The sequence below is a fragment of the Megalops cyprinoides genome, chromosome 14 (genome assembly GCF_013368585.1).
Source record: "Megalops cyprinoides isolate fMegCyp1 chromosome 14, fMegCyp1.pri, whole genome shotgun sequence".
In the NCBI taxonomy this organism is placed as follows: Eukaryota; Metazoa; Chordata; class Actinopteri; order Elopiformes; family Megalopidae; genus Megalops; species Megalops cyprinoides.
Window position 1 is genome coordinate 3,071,038 of NC_050596.1, and position 20,300 is coordinate 3,091,337.

General features: G+C 40.8%; 1 protein-coding gene across 2 annotated transcripts; it reads right to left on the reverse strand.

The window, feature by feature from the left end:
- Positions 1–14,175: 14,175 nt before the first annotated feature.
- Positions 14,176–18,680, reverse strand: otos2 (otospiralin 2). Of its 2 annotated transcripts, none has more exons than XM_036544728.1 (2): positions 18,617–18,680; positions 14,176–14,459 (listed from the first exon to the last, which is right to left on the reverse strand). In XM_036544728.1, exons 1-2 carry the CDS (start codon positions 18,678–18,680, stop codon positions 14,281–14,283), a joined length of 243 nt encoding a protein of 80 aa, XP_036400621.1. In that variant the 3' UTR covers positions 14,176–14,280. The 2 variants fall into 2 exon arrangements, 1 of the variants encoding a protein (XP_036400621.1); XR_005005428.1 differs by lacking the exon at positions 18,617–18,680 and adding an exon at positions 16,669–16,886 and having other exon boundaries at positions 14,396–14,459.
- Positions 18,681–20,300: the final 1,620 nt, after the last annotated feature.

The following is a 20,300-nucleotide window of genomic DNA, read 5'->3' on the forward strand; positions in this document are numbered from 1 at the left end:
CTTTTCCACTGTCTGTGAAAGCAGCACTTACGGCACAGCGTGGAATTTAACCATTAAGTCTAGACATAGGGCACCTTTATTTATGGGTCTAGCTACCAACTCCCCCCGTTGAAACTGTTCTATTAAAAGTTCTACTAATGATTACCTGTAGCAGGGGGGAGGGGGCCAGCTTATGTGCATGTTGCAAGTTAAATATCAGTTAAGTGAAAGTTTCTATACAAAGGTGTTCAGAGTGCTTTGCAGAGCCTCCAAAAGACATGTAGCCAGAATTTGAGTCATGCTTTTTAAAGAAAAACATTCTGATTTCACTCTGTAGCTGAAAGTGGAAACACCTGTTGGGGGCTTTTTGTATCTGTAGAGCAAGCAGAGATTCTGTAAATGTGAGTGTGCTATGCAGCCAGCATAAAAAACTGCAAAGTACTCCACTAACTTCTGTTAATTTGCTTTTAGTGCCTAGGGTGTGATAAATAAATGAACATTCGAGTGTGCACATCTGAGATCACTTCATAAGAGGCACCAAAAGAGTCAAACAGTAATGCGTGTTACACTATGTTTTGGAGTTTCCGCAACAATCCCAAAGTTTGGACTCCCAGCATGTTCATTCCTGGCCTGGAAAGGGCTCAATCATGAGGGGTTCCTCAGATGGCTCCTGCTCAGCAAGCTCCTTGTTCTCTCTCCTTAACACAAACTCAAGAGATGGCGTGGAAGGTGGGGTTTCCATGGGTGAAAACAGTATAGCTGGTTGAATGACTAGTGATTTGTCCTGAGTAGGTTTGTTGATGCCACACTTGTCTGCTGCTCTGTCCCCTAGGGTGATGTGTTTAATCAACAAACTGAATGCTTTCCGGAGCAGTGCCTGTTCCACATCCCCAGCAAAAGACCTTGGCAATTTGTCAGAAGCCAAGAGCACAAAGTGTCCCTATCTCTCTATCCCATCTTGCTACTTCAGAGTCATTACACTCTTTTGTGCTTGCTGCCCAAACTCTGTCACAGTGTATCGCTAGATCTCAAGATGCAGAACTGTCTGACTGTGGAGAGGTAATTACAGTTTTTTACAATCATTTTTACACGTGTCTCAATACCATGTTCACCACCAGCAAAATTCTGTACAACTACAGCAAGTTTTGCAGACATTTAAATACTGGGTTCAAAACAGTTAACTTTCAGTTGACTGAAAGTTAACTGTTAAATTTAGATCACTGTAGATGGAAATATGCTGCATTTTGACAGACAAATTAAACTATATGCTTGAAATAACACAGTTTATTCTGATTTTAGCAGAAGGTTTGTTCAGTTTATTTTTTTTTGTTTTGTTTTTGTTTGCAGCCTTGTTACCACTTTTGTAAGTGGTCTTATTTGCACTGAAATTTGCATGTATATAGGCAAAATATAGAAGTAGTTGTCGCTGAAGATATTTTTCCACTATTACTGCTGTATATGTAAGTCATGGGCTATCAGTGAGAGAAAGTGACCCAAGTAAATTTACTACACTCAATAGTGGTATCTACAGGCAAAACAACAGATCAAAAAGTGTCCCAATACGGGAGTTTTTTTCGGCGGTGGTAGGGGTTACATTATTTTTTGTTTATTTTTGTTTATTTATAGGGACTTCGTGACTTATTCAACCGAGAAGCAGGAGTGTGAAAATGGGTGAAGAAATTAGTAAAGATGTTACTTTGCAGAAGTTTGATCTGTCTTCATAACGTACTTCGGTATGTACAAATATGTGACTAGCATCATTACAAAGTTCCGATTCCGCTCCTTCTTCTGCTATCTATGCAATGACGACTTCATGACTAATTCAAACAATTGTGGACATGGACGCAGAGCTGTATGCAGGTTGTAACTGTGATTAAATTTGAAGTAAATTCAAAATTATTTTTCTCGCCAACACTTCGTCGCAAAGACAAACAACTAGCACCGTTAGCAATGAATACTTCCTGAGCAATTCAACCGAGAAGAAGGGATGTGAATTTGGACGCAGGCTGTAATGGTTAAAAGACATTTTTAGTGATAATTGACAAATAAAGTTTTTTTCAATTGCTAACAAGCTTTGGTCAATACTGAAGCCACTTTTCCAAAACTCTTCATACAGAGTGCATTACCAACATGCATCTTGGCCAAACACTTAATCTCACCTCCAAAACTCACTCAAACCACCAAAACCCTTTATACCTGTCTCAAAATAAGCTCGTTCGACCATAACACTGGCAACAATTCTCACTCAGAAAGCATACATTGTCACTCATAACACACTGACCTAAAAAACACTAACAACAGGAAGCATTACATAAATGATGAACTTTGATCTTTGAAGTTTGAATGATTTTTCACATAAATCAGTATTTCATTATAGAATAAGAATAACACCTTTTCACTTTATTGACTGTACTAAAGTGTATGTAACAAGAATGAATCGGAAATGCAGCAATTTGCTTCAATATCCTTTATTTTTCTATATTTTTGCATATAGTAATTTACTTGTGAAAAATAAAAAGTTGAAACAAAAAACAAATTCCTGAAATTCCAGGGCTGCAATAATTACAAAAACAAAACAAACAAACAAAAAAAAACAACATGCATAGTATAATTACTTATACTGTACAGTACTGTGAGGGTTCTAATCCTCCCTCTCTCCTGCATTTGGCCACAAGTTCTCATCAACATCACATCCTGTGTCTTTTCTGGTGATGTATCTTGGAAAGTATCTCCTGTAATGTCTAATCCAACCCTGGCAGTCTTCAGGAGAAGTGTCTCCACACCCCGCATTCATGGCATCCAGTAAGGACATCTGGTCATGTGGATGGTGGTCATAAACCTTACACCTCCACGCAGAGAAAAACTCCTCTATGGGGTTTAGGAAGGGGGAGTATGGAGGCAGGAACAGTACTGATATCCTGGGATGTGCAGCAAACCAGTCTGTGACTGCAGCAGAGTGGTGGAATGTCACATTATCCCACACAACAACAAAGGTATGGGAGTTTCTTGCCCCTCGACTTCTCTCCTCCGCTGACACAAGTTGATTATGCAGATCATCCAGGAAAGAAATGAGCCTCTCTGTATTGTAGGGGACAATGAGTGGTTTGTGTAACAGCAAACCATGATTGGAGAGTGCTGCACACATTGTGATGTTAGCTCCTCTCTGGCCTGGGACATCCACGGTTGCTGTCTGTCCAATCACAATTCTTCCCCTGCAGCGTGTTTTTGGCAGGTTGAATCCAGCTTCATCCACAAAGATGAATGTATGTGCAGTTTGCCTGGCTTCCATCTCCATTACTCTCTGAAATACAGTAAATCCACATTTTCTATATATTTCAATATGGTTACTGCAGAAATGCACAAAATTTTCCATCATTCTGTTTTGAATGTGTTTTTAACAGTTTTGAAAACAGTGTGTTAGCATTTGAAAAATGTGCTGCAAATATGTAGTGTTTTGCAGGTGGTGGAGTGTGAATGAGAAAAGAGATCATGGATTTTGGAAAATGTGGTCATTGAATTCGTTTTGTGTGAAAGCAATGAAAAGTGATTCACAGTCTGGTCCACATAGACTTCTGTTTCACTGACTGTGTGAAGAGTTTTGACAATGTGACTTCAATTTTGACCAATGCATGTTAGCAATCAAAAAAAACTGTAATTTTTTAAAAGATTTTTCCAGAGACCCCCCCAAAATTTTGCTGTTGAGGCTTTCAGGGGGTCTCAAGCGTCAATCAAGGGGTCTCGGACCCCCCAAGACCTCCCGTATTTCGCACCCTGGGTGTGGGGGATTGTAGGGGTGGATAAGATATGCTAAAGATTTTTTTCTAAAGTTTCAAGGCAAGGGAGAATGTTGCAGAATGTTGCAGTAAATGTGAAATTCATAAAAATTTGACCCAAAATACAGAGGACACCATGGATCAGCATTAGGGCTACAGCAGACTTCTAGTGGTAGTTATCATGTGGTGTTATTTCACTTACAGTACTAGAAATGAAAAGCATCTGCAGCCTTTTTGTTGTACTACAGTATACCTCGGAAATTGTAGCATAGAGCTGTCATGAGGCATATTGAAGCATTTCAGATGTATTTGTTTTGTATTATAATATGTACTGTAAACTTTACTTTTTTTCAATGCAGCACTAATCTATGCAAAAACAGACGATACAGCAACACATAATATATGCATTTTGCAATGCTTCAAGTTGTTTCTGTTTTTTAGTCCATTGTATTTTGTGAAAGTAGTCTCGTTGAGAGAGAGCATTTGCTTTAGTTATGGCAGCACGAAGCACTTTTGGGTGAGGTAAGAAGTGTTTTGGAGGTTGTAGTGCATTTTGCACGAAAGATTAACTGATGTGCTCATATGCATGGTTGGTAAGCACACTGTGTTAAGAGTTTTGAAAAAGTGGCCACAGTATTGACCTAAGTGTGAAAACGTTGGAAAAACTGTAAATCGATACCCATTCTCGCTGTGGTATTGTAGTTTTGGTCACCTGGCATTCACTGCCTCAGAAGTGTGCTTTACATGCCATCCTTTTCATTAAATTTTAGCAGTGGAAAAAATCTGGGGCAAAAAGATAATATACTCTAGTAATGATGTTATACTCTGTGCAGAGATGGGAAGCAAGCTTACAGCAAACATAGGGATTACTTTACTGGACTAGTCCCACTGCAGCCATTAAACAGATACAAGAAGAGTTGTTCTGTATCCACTTCCTTCACAATAATCACACTAATATCTCCAGATATTCAGCCTTTAGCCACTGGAATGGTTTTGGAGGTGCTGGGGGCCAGGTGCAGGGGAATGAGATCAGGGACTCACTGATGATGTTTTTCTGTGGATATTGTAGCTTGCAAACTTGATTTCACAATTTTAAATTGCAGTGTTTCAGTAATACTAATTTTGTACTGAAGGAGGCATTCTGGTGTGACTTGCCATTTTATCTCAAGTTTTTTTCTGAAAACTATGCTTGTACTGATATTCCATCACTCTCTTCACCTTACAGTTTTTAAACATTGTTTTTTGACTTTATGTGTTCAATGTTATCCTCTCTCATTCTTACATGGAAGCATGTAAGAATGACTAAGAAACAAGTAGGTATGTAGTTTGTCTCAACATGAAGGGAAACCCCATTTTAAAGAGTGATCCATTAATACGTTTAGTGAAATGTGTGAGGTAAGGGCTATGCTGGCTAGTCTGCAGCCCTGGCAAACACACAGAAGATCTCTGTCCTGGGCAGATTTGGACAGAGGTACAGGAAGATGGCAGAGGCTGTGCTTTGGGCCAAATTCCAGTGGAAAACTCATGAAAGATGTTATGTTTAGAACTCATCTGTGTACATCCATGTACACACTGCATGTACACACACAAACTGTGAACTGAACTTGAAAATACAGGTTGGGTTTGTACCCAGTCTGTGAACCACAACAATTTCCTATTTGGTGACATACTGCTTACTCAAGTACAGACCATGCACATGTGTCAAGAAAAAGGTTCATTTTGAAACCCTGAGAAAATAAAATAAGGTTCTGTTGAAACTGAGAGGAAGAAACAGAAGCAAAACAGCAGCTCACTGTAGCTGATTTTGAGCCAGTCAAACTTGCTACAGGCACAGTCTTCTCTACTCTGGTTTTAAACAGCAAAATATTAGTTTAAAATTATTTAGTTGTATAATGATGGAATATACTATTCTGTTGATGTCTTTTTTCTTTTTGTGAAGTAGTTTGCCTTTAAAAGATAAATCAAAGATGTTCTAGCTAATATGAAAGGAATGTTTGAGTCCTCTGTCCCAGGTGCAGCAGAGAAAGCATTCCTGACTGAGGCTATGTTACCTTTGACCTCAGACAAGACAGGGCAAATATGGGAAGTGAGTGCTCAGTGTCAGCTGTGAAATGAAATGAATGCACCCTGTACTGCAGTGCAAACCCTGGAAAAGGAACTTGTGTTTGTGTAGCTTTGCACTGTTACCTATAAGACAATCCGTGTGTTTTTGGTTAAATTGCTTCATCATTTGCTGACACATTCAGCATTTGAAAGGGTGAAGCTGTGTGGATTAATGTAAAGTTGTATTCATCATTTTTTCTCAGACAGTTAGCACAAAATTGCATTGCTCTCAGTCAGTTTGCTCTTTGAAAGTCCAGTTAATCATGTTGCAACTGCTATGGCACTTTGAATGACTGTTGAAGATTTCTTATTTCCAGGAGATTCTTCCTCCCATACTGATCAGAGTCACTTCTGAAAGTCTGTAAACTGATGGTGTTGCATTAAATGGAATTTTCTCAACCGATCTGTTGATACATTAAGTAGAATCTCTCAACCAAGCAGTTGGTGTATTACAGTTTTTTTTTTTTTTTGATTGCTGACATGCAGTGGTCAAAACTGAAGTCACATTGACAAAACTCTTCACTCAGTCAGTGAAACAGAAGTCTATGTGGACCAAACTGAATCATTTTTCATTGCTTTCACACAAAATGTGTTCAATGACCACATTTTCCAAAATCCATGAACTCTTTTCTCATTCATACTCCACCGCCTGCAAAACACTATAGATTTGCAGCACATTTTTCAAACACTAACACACTGTTTTCAAAACTGTTAAAAACACATTCAAAACAGAATGATGGCAAATTTCGTGTATTTCTGCAGCAACCATATTGAAATATATAGAAAATCTTAGCAGAATATTTACAATAAAATTAAATAATAATCATTCCAAACACAGCTGATTGCAACTTCAGCTGAAAGCCTACCCAGGTGTTCTGTTTTTAGTCTCGTTACCAGACAGACAAAGGGGGACAGCTTTGGAATGACTTTCTTTGGAAACATGGATCAAGGAAGACAGGTTGGTGGGGAAGGAAGCGTGGCAGGGAGAGGGAGAATGCATGGGGGACAAAGGAGAGGAAGACCAAGAGCGGTGGTCTCTGATGAGATAGGGGCCATAATTATTGACCATGTTGTAAACCATGGTGCAACTGTTGAACGCTGATTTGGAGAGAGAGGCTGGTTCAAGGGTGCAACCAAATCTGCAGCATTCAACAGTTGCATCAATTGTACGAATTTTCTGGCAAAACAACCGGTGAGATGTGTATCCTTCAATGATAATTGAACTACATATTACAGTACAATACAGTATGTTTACATTTTTACATGTACTTACATTTTGAAATATACTGATTGTTTTGTGTTTTACAGTAGGATCCAAAGGTGGCCTCCCACAGGAGGGAGAGGCAGAATATTTTCAGATGCACAGGAAATTGCCATCGTTGACATGGTAATTGGCAACAATGCAATAAAACTATGGGAAATTCAGGACAGTGCTGCCAGACAATATCACTTTTGGGAATGTGAATACGGTCAGCACAACGACAATTGACAGAGTCCTAGAGAAACATAAAATAAGAATGAAGTAGTTGTACACTGTACCCTTTGAGAGAAATGGTGAATGTGTGAAAGAACTCAGGTATCAATATGTCCAGGTAAGATGTCTGTTCAATAACCAAACAGGGTACATACATAGCTATGCATAATGTAAAGTACTGTAAAACCGTGGATTTACTGTATTTTAGAGAGTACTGGAGATGGAAGCCAGGCAAACTGCACATACATTCATCTTTGTGGATGAAGCTGGATTCAACCTGCCAAAAACACACCGCAGGGGAAGAAATGTGATTGGACAGAGGATGTCCCAGGCCAGAGAGTAGCTAACATCACAATGTGTGCAGCACTGTCCAATGATGGTTTGCTGTTACACAAACCACTCATTGGCCCCTACAATACAGAGAGGCTCATTTCTTTCCTGGATGACCTGTATAATTGACTTGTGCCAGCGGAGGAGAGAAGTTGAGGGGCAAGAAACTCCCCTCCCTTCATTGTTGTGTGGGATAATGTGACATTCCGCCACTCTGCTGCAGTCACAGACTGGTTTGCTGCACATCCCAGGATGTCAGTACTATTCCTGCCTCCATACTCCCCCTTCCTAAACCCCATAGAGGAGTTTTTCTCTGTGTGGAGGTGTAAGGTTTATGACCACCATCCACATGACCAGATGTCCTTACTGGATGCCATGAATGCGGGGTGTGGAGACACTTCTCCTGAAGACTGCCAGGGTTGGATTAGACATTCCAGAAGATACTTTCCAAGATGCATCGCCAGAGAAGACATAAGATGTGATGTTGATGAGAACTTGTGGCCAAATGCAGGAGAGAGGGAGAATTAGAACCCTCACAGTACTGTACAGTATGAGTGATTATACTATGCATGTTGTTTATGGTTTTTTTTGTAATCATTATTGCAGCCCTGGAATTTCAGGAATTTTTTGTTTCAACTTTTTATTTTTCACAAGTAAATTACTATATGCAAAGATATAGAAAAAATAAAGGATATTGAAACAAATTGCTGCATTTCTGATTCATTCTTGTTACATATACTTTAGTACAATCAATAAAGTGAAAAGGTGTTATTCTTATTCTGTAATGAAATACTGATTTATGTGAAAAATCATTCAACCTTCATAGATAAAATTTCATCATTTATGTAATGTTCCCTGTTCTTAGTGTTTTTTAGGTCGGTGTGTTATGAGTGACAATGTATGCTTTCTGAGTGAGAATTGTTGCCAGTGTTATGGTAGAACAAGCTTATTTTGGGACATGTATGAAGTGTTTTGGTGGTTTGAGTGAGTTTTGGAGGTGAGATTAAGTGTTTGGCCAAGATGTATGTTGATAATGCAGACTGTATGAAGAGTTTTGAAAAAGTGGCTTCAGTATTGACCAATGCTTGTTAGCAATCGAAAAAAAACTGTAACTGGAATTCTATTGACGCGTTAACTGGAATTCTTTAAACGGATCTTTTGGTGCATTAACTGGAATTCTCTAAACCAATGTGGCTCTGCATTAGGGCAGGGGGACCTGCAGTGATTCAGCAACAGGCTTCACAGTTTCAGTGGGCGTAATTTGCCCCACACAGGAGGAGTAAGAACAGCCTGGGGGAAGACAGCAGCTCCTCAGTGTGAAATAAACACATTTCCAGAGAAGTCCTGCTTATCTTGAATTGCACTTCCAGCTGTGACTTTAAAGTCTCCAGAAAGCCCCAGAGACAGGGAGGTAAATCCACTCCCCTCAAGGTGATGGGAGTGTGCCCTTTAGCTTGGAGCCACTGTTCCTCTGACCAAGGGTCAGTCTGTGCTCTTGCAGGACGCATCAGATTCCCTCCTCAAAGACACCACGGTATCACAAAGAGGTGAAGGGAGAACCTCTGTCTGGGATCCCTGGTTGCTCACGCAGCAGAGTTGAATCCATACATGAGATCGCTGCCCATCTTTATTCATGAGCTGCAATCGCTGTAATGCACAGGGATCCTAGTTTGTTTTATCCATGTGCTGGTGTTAAATTAACACATGGGATCGCTATGTATTTCCTTCATTGTCCCTGTATTGTCCCAGGGAACGGTTGTTTGCCTCACACAAGTTCTGGAATTAAATCAAGATATGGGGTCCCTCGCAAACAGGAAACACAAAGCCACTTTTCTTGCCCCCCATTGGCAGGGGGTAATGGCTTCAGCTTCAACTGAAATGGGAAAACCCAGCACTGGCATTCGTCAGCTTTGATTAGGGGGGAGATGGTTTCAGGATACCGAAACCTTACTACTGTGTACTGCTAAACCTTGCATGCTGCCAGTGTTTCATTTTCCATGTTAATGAGGTGTAGGGTGACAGTCATGCATTGCTCATATGATTTTACCAGGGCTCACAATGTGAGGAAGGGTGAAATTTGATGCTTCAACCTCAAGGCTGAAAACAAGCCTCGGAAGACAACAGATTCATACACAGGTGTGTGAGGTTACATAAACCATGATCTGGACACACAAGGCTAGGCTATTTCCTGAATATGGTAATAAGCAGGACTGTAGTGGAAGCTAAATGCACATAAACGGCATTTACGCACCTCCTACATTTCTGAAATAGCCTTTACGCACCTCTAAATAGTGTTTTCGCACCTCTAAATAGAGTTTACGCAACTTTAAAATTTGAGTTAAAATTAGTTTCCTCTTGTTTTACCAGCGCAACCTGTAGTATATTCAAAATTGCGCTGCATTATCAGCATTTACAGAATTTGTGATCGATCACATCGTTTCTTGCGGCAGCCAGGCTCACGACAGAGCCGTAGAATGGGACTTGCTAGCCAGCTAGCTATCTATCTAAGGTTGACTAGCGTTATGTGTCTGGATTCCTGTCATTGACGAATGGATATATGGCGATTTCTTTGCTGCTTCTACAGTTTTTATAGTATATAGACATTGAGATGTTACATCAAAATGTTCAGCTTCTTCTACTGTCACTCACATTTAAATATCTAAGCGATGATTTATAGTCTGTAGGCTTTAGCAATTTGTTTGAGAGTCATGCTCCCCATACACATACATTGCAGAATGTTCAGAATTCCACTCTAGATGCAGTTTGTAATTTCACATTTTGTACTGCTGGTTGCTCTGGGTTGTTTTCAGGTTATTATGGGATGTCCTTTGACTGCTTCTTAGTCTCACACTCTCTTTATGGTGATTCGTGCACTTCATAGATGTTATATTTTTCTCACTTTCATACTGTCTTTGTGGTGATTAATACACTTCATAAACATTTATTGCTTTCAGGCCTTTCATAGTTTCATACTCTCTTTGTGGTGATTGCTACACTTCATAGACTAACTATATCTATTTCTTTCATACTGTCTTTCATTGTTTCATACTTTATGGTGATTACAGTTTTTTTCAATTGCTAACAAACATTGGTCAATACTGAAGCCACTTTTTCAAAACTCTTCACACAGTCTGCATTACCAACATGCATCTTGACCAAACACTTATTCTCACCTCCAAAACTCACTCAAACCACCAAAACCCTTTATACCTGTCTCAAAATAAGCTTGTTCGACCATAACACTGGCAACAATTCTCACTCAGAAAGCATACATTGTCACCCATAACACACTGACCTAAAAAACACTAACAACAGGGAGCATTACATAAATGATGAACTTTGATCTTTGAAGTTTGAATGATTTTTCACATAAATCAGTATTTCATTATAGAATAAGAATAACACCTTTTCACTTTATTGACTGTACTAAAGTGTATGTAACAAGAATGAATCGGAAATGTAGCAATTTGCTTCAATATCCTTTATTTTTCTATATTTTTGCATATAGTACAGTAATTTACTTGTGAAAAATAAAAAGTTGAAACAAAAAACAAATTCCTGGAATTTCAGGGCTGCAATAATTACAAAAACAAAAAACTACATGTATAATATAATTACATTGTATCTTGGAAAGTGTCTCCTGTAATGTCTAATCCAACCCTGGCAATCTTCAGGAGAAGTGTCTCCACACACCACATTCATGGCATCCAGTAAGGACATCTGATCATGTGGATGGAGATCATAATCCTTACACCTCCACGCAGAGAAAAACTCCTCTATGGGGTTTAGGAAGGGGGAGTATGGAGGCAGGAACAGTCCTGACATCCTGGGATGTGCAGCAAACCAGTCTGTGACTGCAGCAGAGTGGCGGAATGTCACATTATCCCACACAACAATGAAGGGAGGGGAGTTTCTTGCCCCTTGACTTCTTTCCTCCGCTGACACAAGTTGATTATGCAGATCATCCAGGAAAGAAATGAGCCTCTCTGTATTGTAGGGGCCAATGAGTGGTTTGTGTAACAGCAAACCATCATTGGCAAGGGCTGCACACATTGTGATGTTAGCTCCTCTCTGGCCTGGGACATCCATGGTTGCTGTCTGTCCAATCACATTTCTTCACCTGAGGCATGTTTTTGGCAGGTTGAATCCAGCTTCATCCACAAAGATGAATGTATGTGCAGTTTGCCTGGCTTCCATCTCCATTACTCTCTGAAATACAGTAAATCCACATTTTCTATACATTTCAATATGGTTACTGCAGAAATGCACAAAATTTTCCATCATTCTGTTTTGAATGTGTTTTTAACAGTTTTGAAAACAGTGTGTTAGCATTTGAAAAATGTGCTGCAAATATATAGTGTTTTGCAGGTGGTGGAGTATGAATGAGAAAAGAGTTCATGGATTTTGGAAAATGTGGTCATTGAACACATTTTGTGTTAAAGCAATGAAAAGTGATTCGCAGTCCGGTCCACATAGACTTCTGTTTCACTGACTGTGTGAAGAGTTTTGACAATGTGACTTCAGTTTTGACCAATGCATGTTAGCAATCGAAAAAAACTGTAATACACTTCATAGACTTCAACTATGTTTATTCCTTCCATAGTCTTGTTTAACAATGAATTCCACCTGCACCTTTTAAATGTATGTAGGAACCACATAGTAAGGCCCCAGGGAACACCCAGTGATGCTCAGCAACACCCTATGAACCACCTAATGGTAGCCTATAACAACCTGTATTGTTATACAAGAGCTGTATTGCTCAGGACCCAAGCACTGCGCAATAACCTCCGTGTAGCAGGTAGCCCACTTCACATTTTCTCCAGGAAATGTACATTTTACAAATAAATAAACAAGTATTCTGAAAATCATTTTTTTAACAGTATGTCGTGGTCCACCTTACCTTGACCACAGAATTCATAGTTTACTCACCTCTTTTTTTTTACCACTACACCCCTGGAAATAAGGTAAAACTAGTGAAGCACAGGTGTGACCAACCCTATGTGCTCTCCTCCATTTTTGACAAAAAGCAGAAACATACATAACATACATAAAAAAAACATAACACCATTTTTGAGACATCTGTCTGGCATGCACAGTATCCAGGATGTAATTCCCAGAGAATTTAGTAGAATTAAAGTTCTCGGTCTATAATTTTAAGGAAATCTTTGCAGCATATTTAGATTTGTTTCTTGCAAACTTTCTGCTCTGCATTTTCTAACTTGGCCACCTGAAGATCTTACTGCTCTTCTTTATTCATTTCTTCTACTTGACCTCCATGAGAAGAGATATTTCAGCATCAAGGCATAGCTCACAAAACTTCAAAAGGCATAGTTAATACCTCAAATACATTATTGTTCATTGGGTTCATTATTTGCAAGAGGTTAATACGTTTCTTATTGTTGGATCATGCTATTTTTCCCCTAAAACTTGTTTTGTATTGGATTTTTGTATTCACCACAAATTATCTTCAGTGGAATCAATTGCAAGTTGAATTGCAAGTTGTACAAAATGTTTTTTTTTTTGTAAATCCAGACTTAAGCCTGCATTGCACAGGTGATGATGAATTGGCATTGTTTTATCCACAGCAGAGCCTCCATGTATTCTTACCATTTCCACTGCTGGAGACGTACAGCAGTTTATTACTCTCAGCTCAAAGGCATGCTTGCACTTATCTTTAGGTCTCAGATATAGGACTCAAATCATTTTTGCACAGTTGTCTCTATGCCTGCTTTTTGACCAGAATGAATACATTTATTTCATCTTATTTATGAATATGAAATTGTGAGGCTAAAAATGGGAGATAACCAATGGATCACAGCCTGAAAACCATCCTCAAGCACACAGTGAATTAGCATAGCTGATACAGCACAGAGACAGAGTGACTTACAGCAGCTGTGTGATGAAAAGGAAGTTGAGTTTTTCTGTTTTTTTTTGTTTGTTTGTTTATTTGTTTGTTTGTTTGTTTCACAAGGGCAGCTCAAAGATGGTTATTAGTAAGAGATGGATGAGGAAAACGTGTGTCTTATGAACTTCTCATATCCTCCACATTCATTCCATTATAAATATGAAGAATATGGAGGGTGGTGGGCCCTGAAAGCTCTTGGTGCGATTCATAGGTGCGCTGTCTTTGCAGGGTGATCAATCAGTGTTACCTGTTAAGGAGCATAAGCAGTGTCCCGTGACTAGGAGGAAGAAACAATCCCTCTAAATAATGGCTTTGAGCCCATCCACTCTGGTGCCTGTCTGTTTCACACACAAATAACATTACTGCCCACTGAGGAAAAGAAAGGTGACACAGACATGTGGACCCACACCCTTACCACTTGGACAGGTTTATTGAACATTAACATTTGGTGTGTTTCTGCACAATCAGCACCATTGCAACTTTGAACCCATGTGCAGTTAGTATCTGCCTGTTCCTGTTTGCAACATTCAAGTTGGAAAGCCCTACCCTTCATGAGTGAGGCTGTCTGTTTAGGGTCCGTGTCTGGATCCTGTTGGTAGGCCAGGGGGAGGGGCAGGGTGGCTGGTTAGTAAGGTGGATGAGAGTGAGGAAGGTGAATGAGGGGTAGGGGAAGGCAGCATGGGTGTTTCCAGTCTGTCTCTACTTTCTTCTCCTCTTCACTCCTCATCTGGGGTGTCATAGCCCAGCCGGCTGGCAGAGGGGAAATGGGCCCAGAAGGTTCTGGCCAAATCTTCAATCTTGTCGTAGCCAGCATGGGCACGCAGGTTCTCCACCCAGCCGAAGAAGTCGGAGGCTGTCAGGCTCCAGTTGGGCATGCTGCGCTTGTCCCTGGTCTCTGTTGAGGACCCAGAAGCAGCCCAGTAAATGACAGTGCCAATCAGAGCCAGCTGAGACAATGGGCAAGCCTATCAGAGCCATGTGAGATAATGAGCAAGCCAGTCAGAACCATATGAGATAATGATTAAGAAAACTGGAACCATCAGAGGTAAAAAGCAGGCCAATCAGAATCATCTGGCATAAAAAGCAAACCAATCAGAACCAGCTGTCAGCTGCAACAATGAAAAAGAAAAAGAAGTAAAACTGGACAGAATCACCAAAACAGTAATAAGTTGTATATAATAATCTTTTAACACTCAGATACTCAGATCAGTACAACACAAAAAAAATTACTACCCAAGCACAAAGCAGGCAAAGGCAACAAGCTCACAAGCTTGATTGTAGAACCAGTGCTGCAGAGCAAGCCTGTGCTGATTCCTAGTGTGTTACTGAGACATGCTCTCAGGAGTTGTTTGCATTTGGAGACGTGGAGTTCAAATTAGGGGGAGGATACAACTGCTGTCCCCATGCTCTGCCCTGTTCTGTTATGAAGGGAGAGCAGCACAGCAGCACATGTTGCATGCTGCTGTGCTTGTCTCTCCATGCATGTAAGGAAGGGTCAGCGGGATTAACTGGAGATGTGGTGCTTCTGTTTATATGAGTGCGCAGGACTGTCTCAGTCTCCACTGAAACTGCCGACATCCACTGCACTGCTCTCCCTCCATGGATTTAATGAGGAGATTGAACTTTTTCCTATTGGCTGATGACATGCTATTTTCTACTACAAAATGTAAATTGGAAAATCTCATCTTTTAAAAACTGACACGAGAAGAAAGTAAACGACACTCTTCAGTGTACTTTTAAATTAAAATGATGTCACCTGGCTCATACCATTTCTAATTCACTAACCAATATCCAGTGAGTATTTCTGATTTTAACATCATTTAAAATCAGCTAAAGCCACACTAGCTTTAAAAAAAGTTTTTAAAAATCTAGCTGGAAGCTAGCTTGAAAAAAGCTAAAACAAAAGGCACCACAAGCTAACCCAAAAGAGGCAGTTAGATACAGATATATACATTTAGACCCATAATAATAGGTTATTAGGTTATCTATCTGTCAGGCTGAACTTCAGTATGATATAAATTTAAATTACAGAGTTAAAGTTCAGGTTTATTACAGCTTTATTCTATTTATTAATGTAACTAATAAACTTCTTGTGTTTCTCTTCCCCAGACACTAACCTGACTCTTTTTAACAGTCCAGGGTGCGTGCTGCAAAAACATACACATTTATTTTATGTGACTAAATCTTTCAGCTAAATCCACAGAGCCAAGTTCAAGTTCAAACGATTTGTACTACTACACTTTAACACTAGGTGGCACACTGGCAGTTTGAGAGGCAGGTCCACACAGAGCATTAAGACCGGGAGGCAAGTTCAGCTGTGGTCAGGGCGGAGTGCAGACCTCTGAGGTTGTGTGAGGCCTTAGTCTGGGCCCCACTGCTCCACCAGGAGAGCATCAAGCCCACTGCTGTGCATCCAACACCAATGCAGTATGACCCAATGATCCATGATCACAGCTAGGGGTGTACAGTATAGAAAATACACCGGTATGAATTTGCCCTACGGTCTCGATTTTGACTATACCGTGCTGACCGATCTAGGTGTAACTTCATCGAAAAGACACAATAGGCTACTAATTAAAGTATGTTTGAATTAAAATATAGTAAGGTATATTTGGCTACGATTCTCAAGTTCTGTCTACAGCTGAGACTACCTCTTCATTAGTTAATGGGCATGGACTTTACAAACGATTATATTCTTCTGTATATATATCACGTAGTTTTATATCAAATGCAGCTAGCTAGCTAGCTAGGTACAACTTGGACATCAGCGGTCCTGAAGTTCTCTTTAACCCGCTAGGTAGCCAGCTTGCTTGCCTTGATAACGGCACACAGATAACATTGAAAGCTTATCTCGTTTTATTTAGTGTTAATTTAAAAAACAGCGGTGATAACGCAATATTTAACTTAGGTGAGCGCGTTGTTCGCAACTAACTGCTTACGCAACTAAGCATATCTCTCTCTCTCTCACTCAGTTGTAACATTTGTAATGAGAAGGATGGTACTGTATAGTGCAGCACAGTCCTTTCCCTCCCATATCCATCAGCAGCACACAGACAGACACGCCCAGCGATCTAAAGCTCAGTCTCAGAGCTGTCAGTGCTCACCTTTGCCATCCTTGCTTGCAGTGCTCGTCGTGTCCTCCGCCCCTGGGGTTTAGAGGGAGAAAACAAAGGGTAAACCCATCTGCATTTCCTGGCATGTAGCCATGTCTGTTCCATACGCTGTAGCTGTAATGTGGGTCTGCTTTGCCACAGTGCTGCCATGAATGTTGTGCGTGACGGGGCAACCGCAGCAGCCAGGCAAAAGAATTCCAAAATGGAGCCAAACAACAAATGAAGTGGCAAGAGTTTTTATCGGTTCCCTGGTGTGCAGGTGAAGATGAAGGCTATATACAGTGCAGGTGGCAAAAGTATCAAAATAAACAAAAACAGAACTCAAGCAACAAAGATGCAACAAAAACAAAAATAAAATAACAAACAGGTAAACAAAACTATTTTCAGGGGGTTTCCAATAATACCATTCACTCACTGTACACTCTGTCCAGTCTTACTCCCATTCAATCAACCATCCAACCACAAAATGAGGACAAAGACTTCCTTATATACCCTCCTAGCTGGCTGAGATGATCCAAAACAATTTAAGTTCTTTTTAATCCAAAATTGGTAATATTGTCATAAATCGCGGAAATAATTTACATTACAAATAGCATTTCAATTATAACAAATTCTCCACGTTTTCCGATTTACCCATGTTCAGAAAATAAACATATATGCAACTGGTGTTAGCTGGACTATACCACCAGATGTACATTAAATTATAAATACAGTCTCAGCGCAATGAACCACCCTTTGCTTCCCGATGACCCGGATACAGTGGCTGCGGACTGAAACACAAACAAGAGGCGCGGTAAGCAGTTTGGTAGTTAGTACGCTAACACAGTACCATAAACGTTTGAAACAAAGTTAAAACTGTTTAGCTATTTTTTAACAGTGTGTAGCTTCACCGCCCTGTTAGTTGTCCACCCTAACAACAACAGTGTCGCCTGACAGTAGTTTAAAACTTTGTTTTGTAAACATGTGTGCAGTGTGCTCGGTTGCGAACTAACGAACTTTCGTCGGCATTCCGCGAACTGTTTTTGTACCATAAAACGGGTAAGTTACAGTCGTGTACGTTATTTTTTATTGTCCAAATTACAGAAGCATTCTGTAATGGGCTAGCAGCTCCGTTACATGTGGAAGTTACAGGTCAGAAGCACTCTGCACCACACGTTCAGCGTGTATCTGGCTGAGAGAGACAGAGAGTTCCTCAAAGCACTGTTACATCAAGAGCTTACAGTTATTTACCAATGAAGCTTTAATAATTCCCATTTCCCATTTGAAACATATATCTACTTTAGTCTAAGGACTGCTAATAAGAACGTAAGTCTGCAAGTCTGTAGCCTGTTGCAGTTCTCTTCTCTGTGCAGACACCCTGCTCCCCAGGCAGCTAGTCATGCTAACGGTAAAAAAACAGGTAAAGACGAAGTGGACTCATCGGACCGTGCGCACAGGGTCTGTCTGTTTGCCATTTAATGCCTCTGAATCAAACCCCCAGGGTGGTGAGGACACAGCTGATATTTAACCAATCTGGAGCTCAGAACTGCAGAACCAGTCCATCACACAACCTTACTGCAAGGCCATAGAAATACACTGTGATTATTACTAAGTTTTTATTCTTCCTCTCTTTGATAATATGATATAATTCCTGATTTGAAGATAGACAGCTTAGGTGCTTCTCAACAGAAAAGGTACCACAAAAGCATGAAAAAAACTTGAAAAAGGGGTGACTTCAGTACAGGTACATTCCATGATAGAGCAAAGTTCCAAAGTTCCAAGAAAGCATCAGTCGATGTGGGTTTCACTGCTTATTACGATTGCATGGTTACCCCCTTCTGAGGTAAAAGAAGATTAGAGAGCTGGTTCCTGTGGGACAGATAAGCAACAGAGGAGGGCATCTGGTGGGATGGATCGTCCTCCGGCATGTGCGGAGACAGTCAGTAAAGAGTCTACTTACCTGTGAGACAGAGAAGCCCCAGCAAGAAGGTACAGCCCAGCAGCACAATGCAGAAGCGGGACATAGTTTCACACAAGCTGTGGCAGGACCCAAAGAGACACAAGAGTTACACCACTGGTCTAAGCTTACTGCTCCTCTTACACAGCACTTGGGCTATCTAGAAAAGAGAACAAGAGATGAGACATACAGACAGAAACAAAGAAGAAGAGAAGCAGGAAATTAAAGCAAAGAGAAAACCCGAAAGTAACGAGAGACAGCATGCAGCAAGGTTCAAACAGAGAGAAAGGTGTGAGGGCATTGCATTCTCTACAGTGGACATGTCCTCCACTCTTTCTCCTCCATTCCACTCTTACCGTGCCTGTTCTTGGTGGCTGCAACGAGGTCTCTGTTCTTCCTGCTTGGAGGGTTTGGGAGCTCTCCTCATGGGAGAGGTAGAACAGAGCTAGCGCACAGCATTTGTTTTGACGGCCCTGCTCAGAATGTTGCACCCTGGTGCACACTTTCCTAGCAGGTCTCCAATTCCAGCACCCGCAGACCATGAACTGGAGTTCAAAGAGACTGTCACGGAGGTGGGGGCAGGCATGGGAATGGAACGGGGAGGAAGAATTAGGGACAGAGCCTGAGGTGAGCAGGCTCCCTTCATGCCACGGAGACCCTGTGCTCCCACCTGTCTGTCCCCCAAAACTATAATCGGGCTGCAGCTGTGAGCTGAGGGAGTGGGCAGAGCCGGGATAGACTGTTCACGTTACCATGGTGGGGTAACCAGTGGATGATTGTGGTTGATGTGGAGCCACATTTCTCATCACTGACTATGGCGTGTGGATGGCTTCACAGCCCTGCTCATTTAGCCTTGGAGAACCTGCTTCCCTTGCTTATGAGATGAAGGGACTCATGGTTCATAAAAACCTGACAGATCACAGCACACCACTTCTTAAGGGCACGGGTCATAACTCAAATACCAATGATTTCTGAAGTATGACCTTATCAATCCTTTCAGAGAGCTTCTAGGTGATAAAGGAAGATGTTGGTGTAAACGCAAATGGGAAGGCCATCTGTACAGCAGACGAGAAGAGCTGCCTCTGTAGAGGTCAGAGAATTTCACATCCTGGTCCTTTGCCACCTCTCCTCTCTGATTTATTCATCACCTTCAGGACGTTAATTAGGACAAACGATCAATACGCTGTAGATGTCTTCACATTGTAGATGTGCCAACATTAGTCACGGCTGTCAAAGACATTAGCAGCTGTCACAAACAAACAAGCAGGGGTTCACAGAATACTCTCACAGTGAGCAGAAAGTGCACCTGCAGCTCCACATCTGGGCAGTGGCTGGACAGTACTTTCAATTCTAATGCCACACTTTAATCTGCCACAGACATAGACATAGATGGGTACTGTATCATAAAGCTACATGAATTAATCAGATCTCATTTTATTCATTCAAAATTCAGACTGAACTCAGACAGGCTGCCAATCTCATACAACTGCCTGGAAACAGGGCTGGAAACCTGGAGTCTGATGCAGTGTTAGTTCATTAATGTAATACTTAGTAATTTGGGAATGCTTTACATTAACGTCCCACCAATTATCCAAGAACGTGCTGATAAAATAAAATTGTTTCTCTTGATGAAATGGGCCTTTGACCAGACTGTCCGTCTCACTCTCTGGCCTCAGACCTGCCATTT

Excerpts from the sequence above, each read along its gene's own strand:
- otos2 (XM_036544728.1), bottom strand. The coding sequence starts at position 18,680 with ATGTCCCGCTTCTGCATTGTGCTGCTGGGCTGTACCTTCTTGCTGGGG. Across the intron at positions 14,460-18,616 it reads GGGGCTTCTCTGTCTCACAG|AGACCAGGGACAAGCGCAGC; the intron begins GTAAGTAGACTC and ends GGTCCTCAACAG.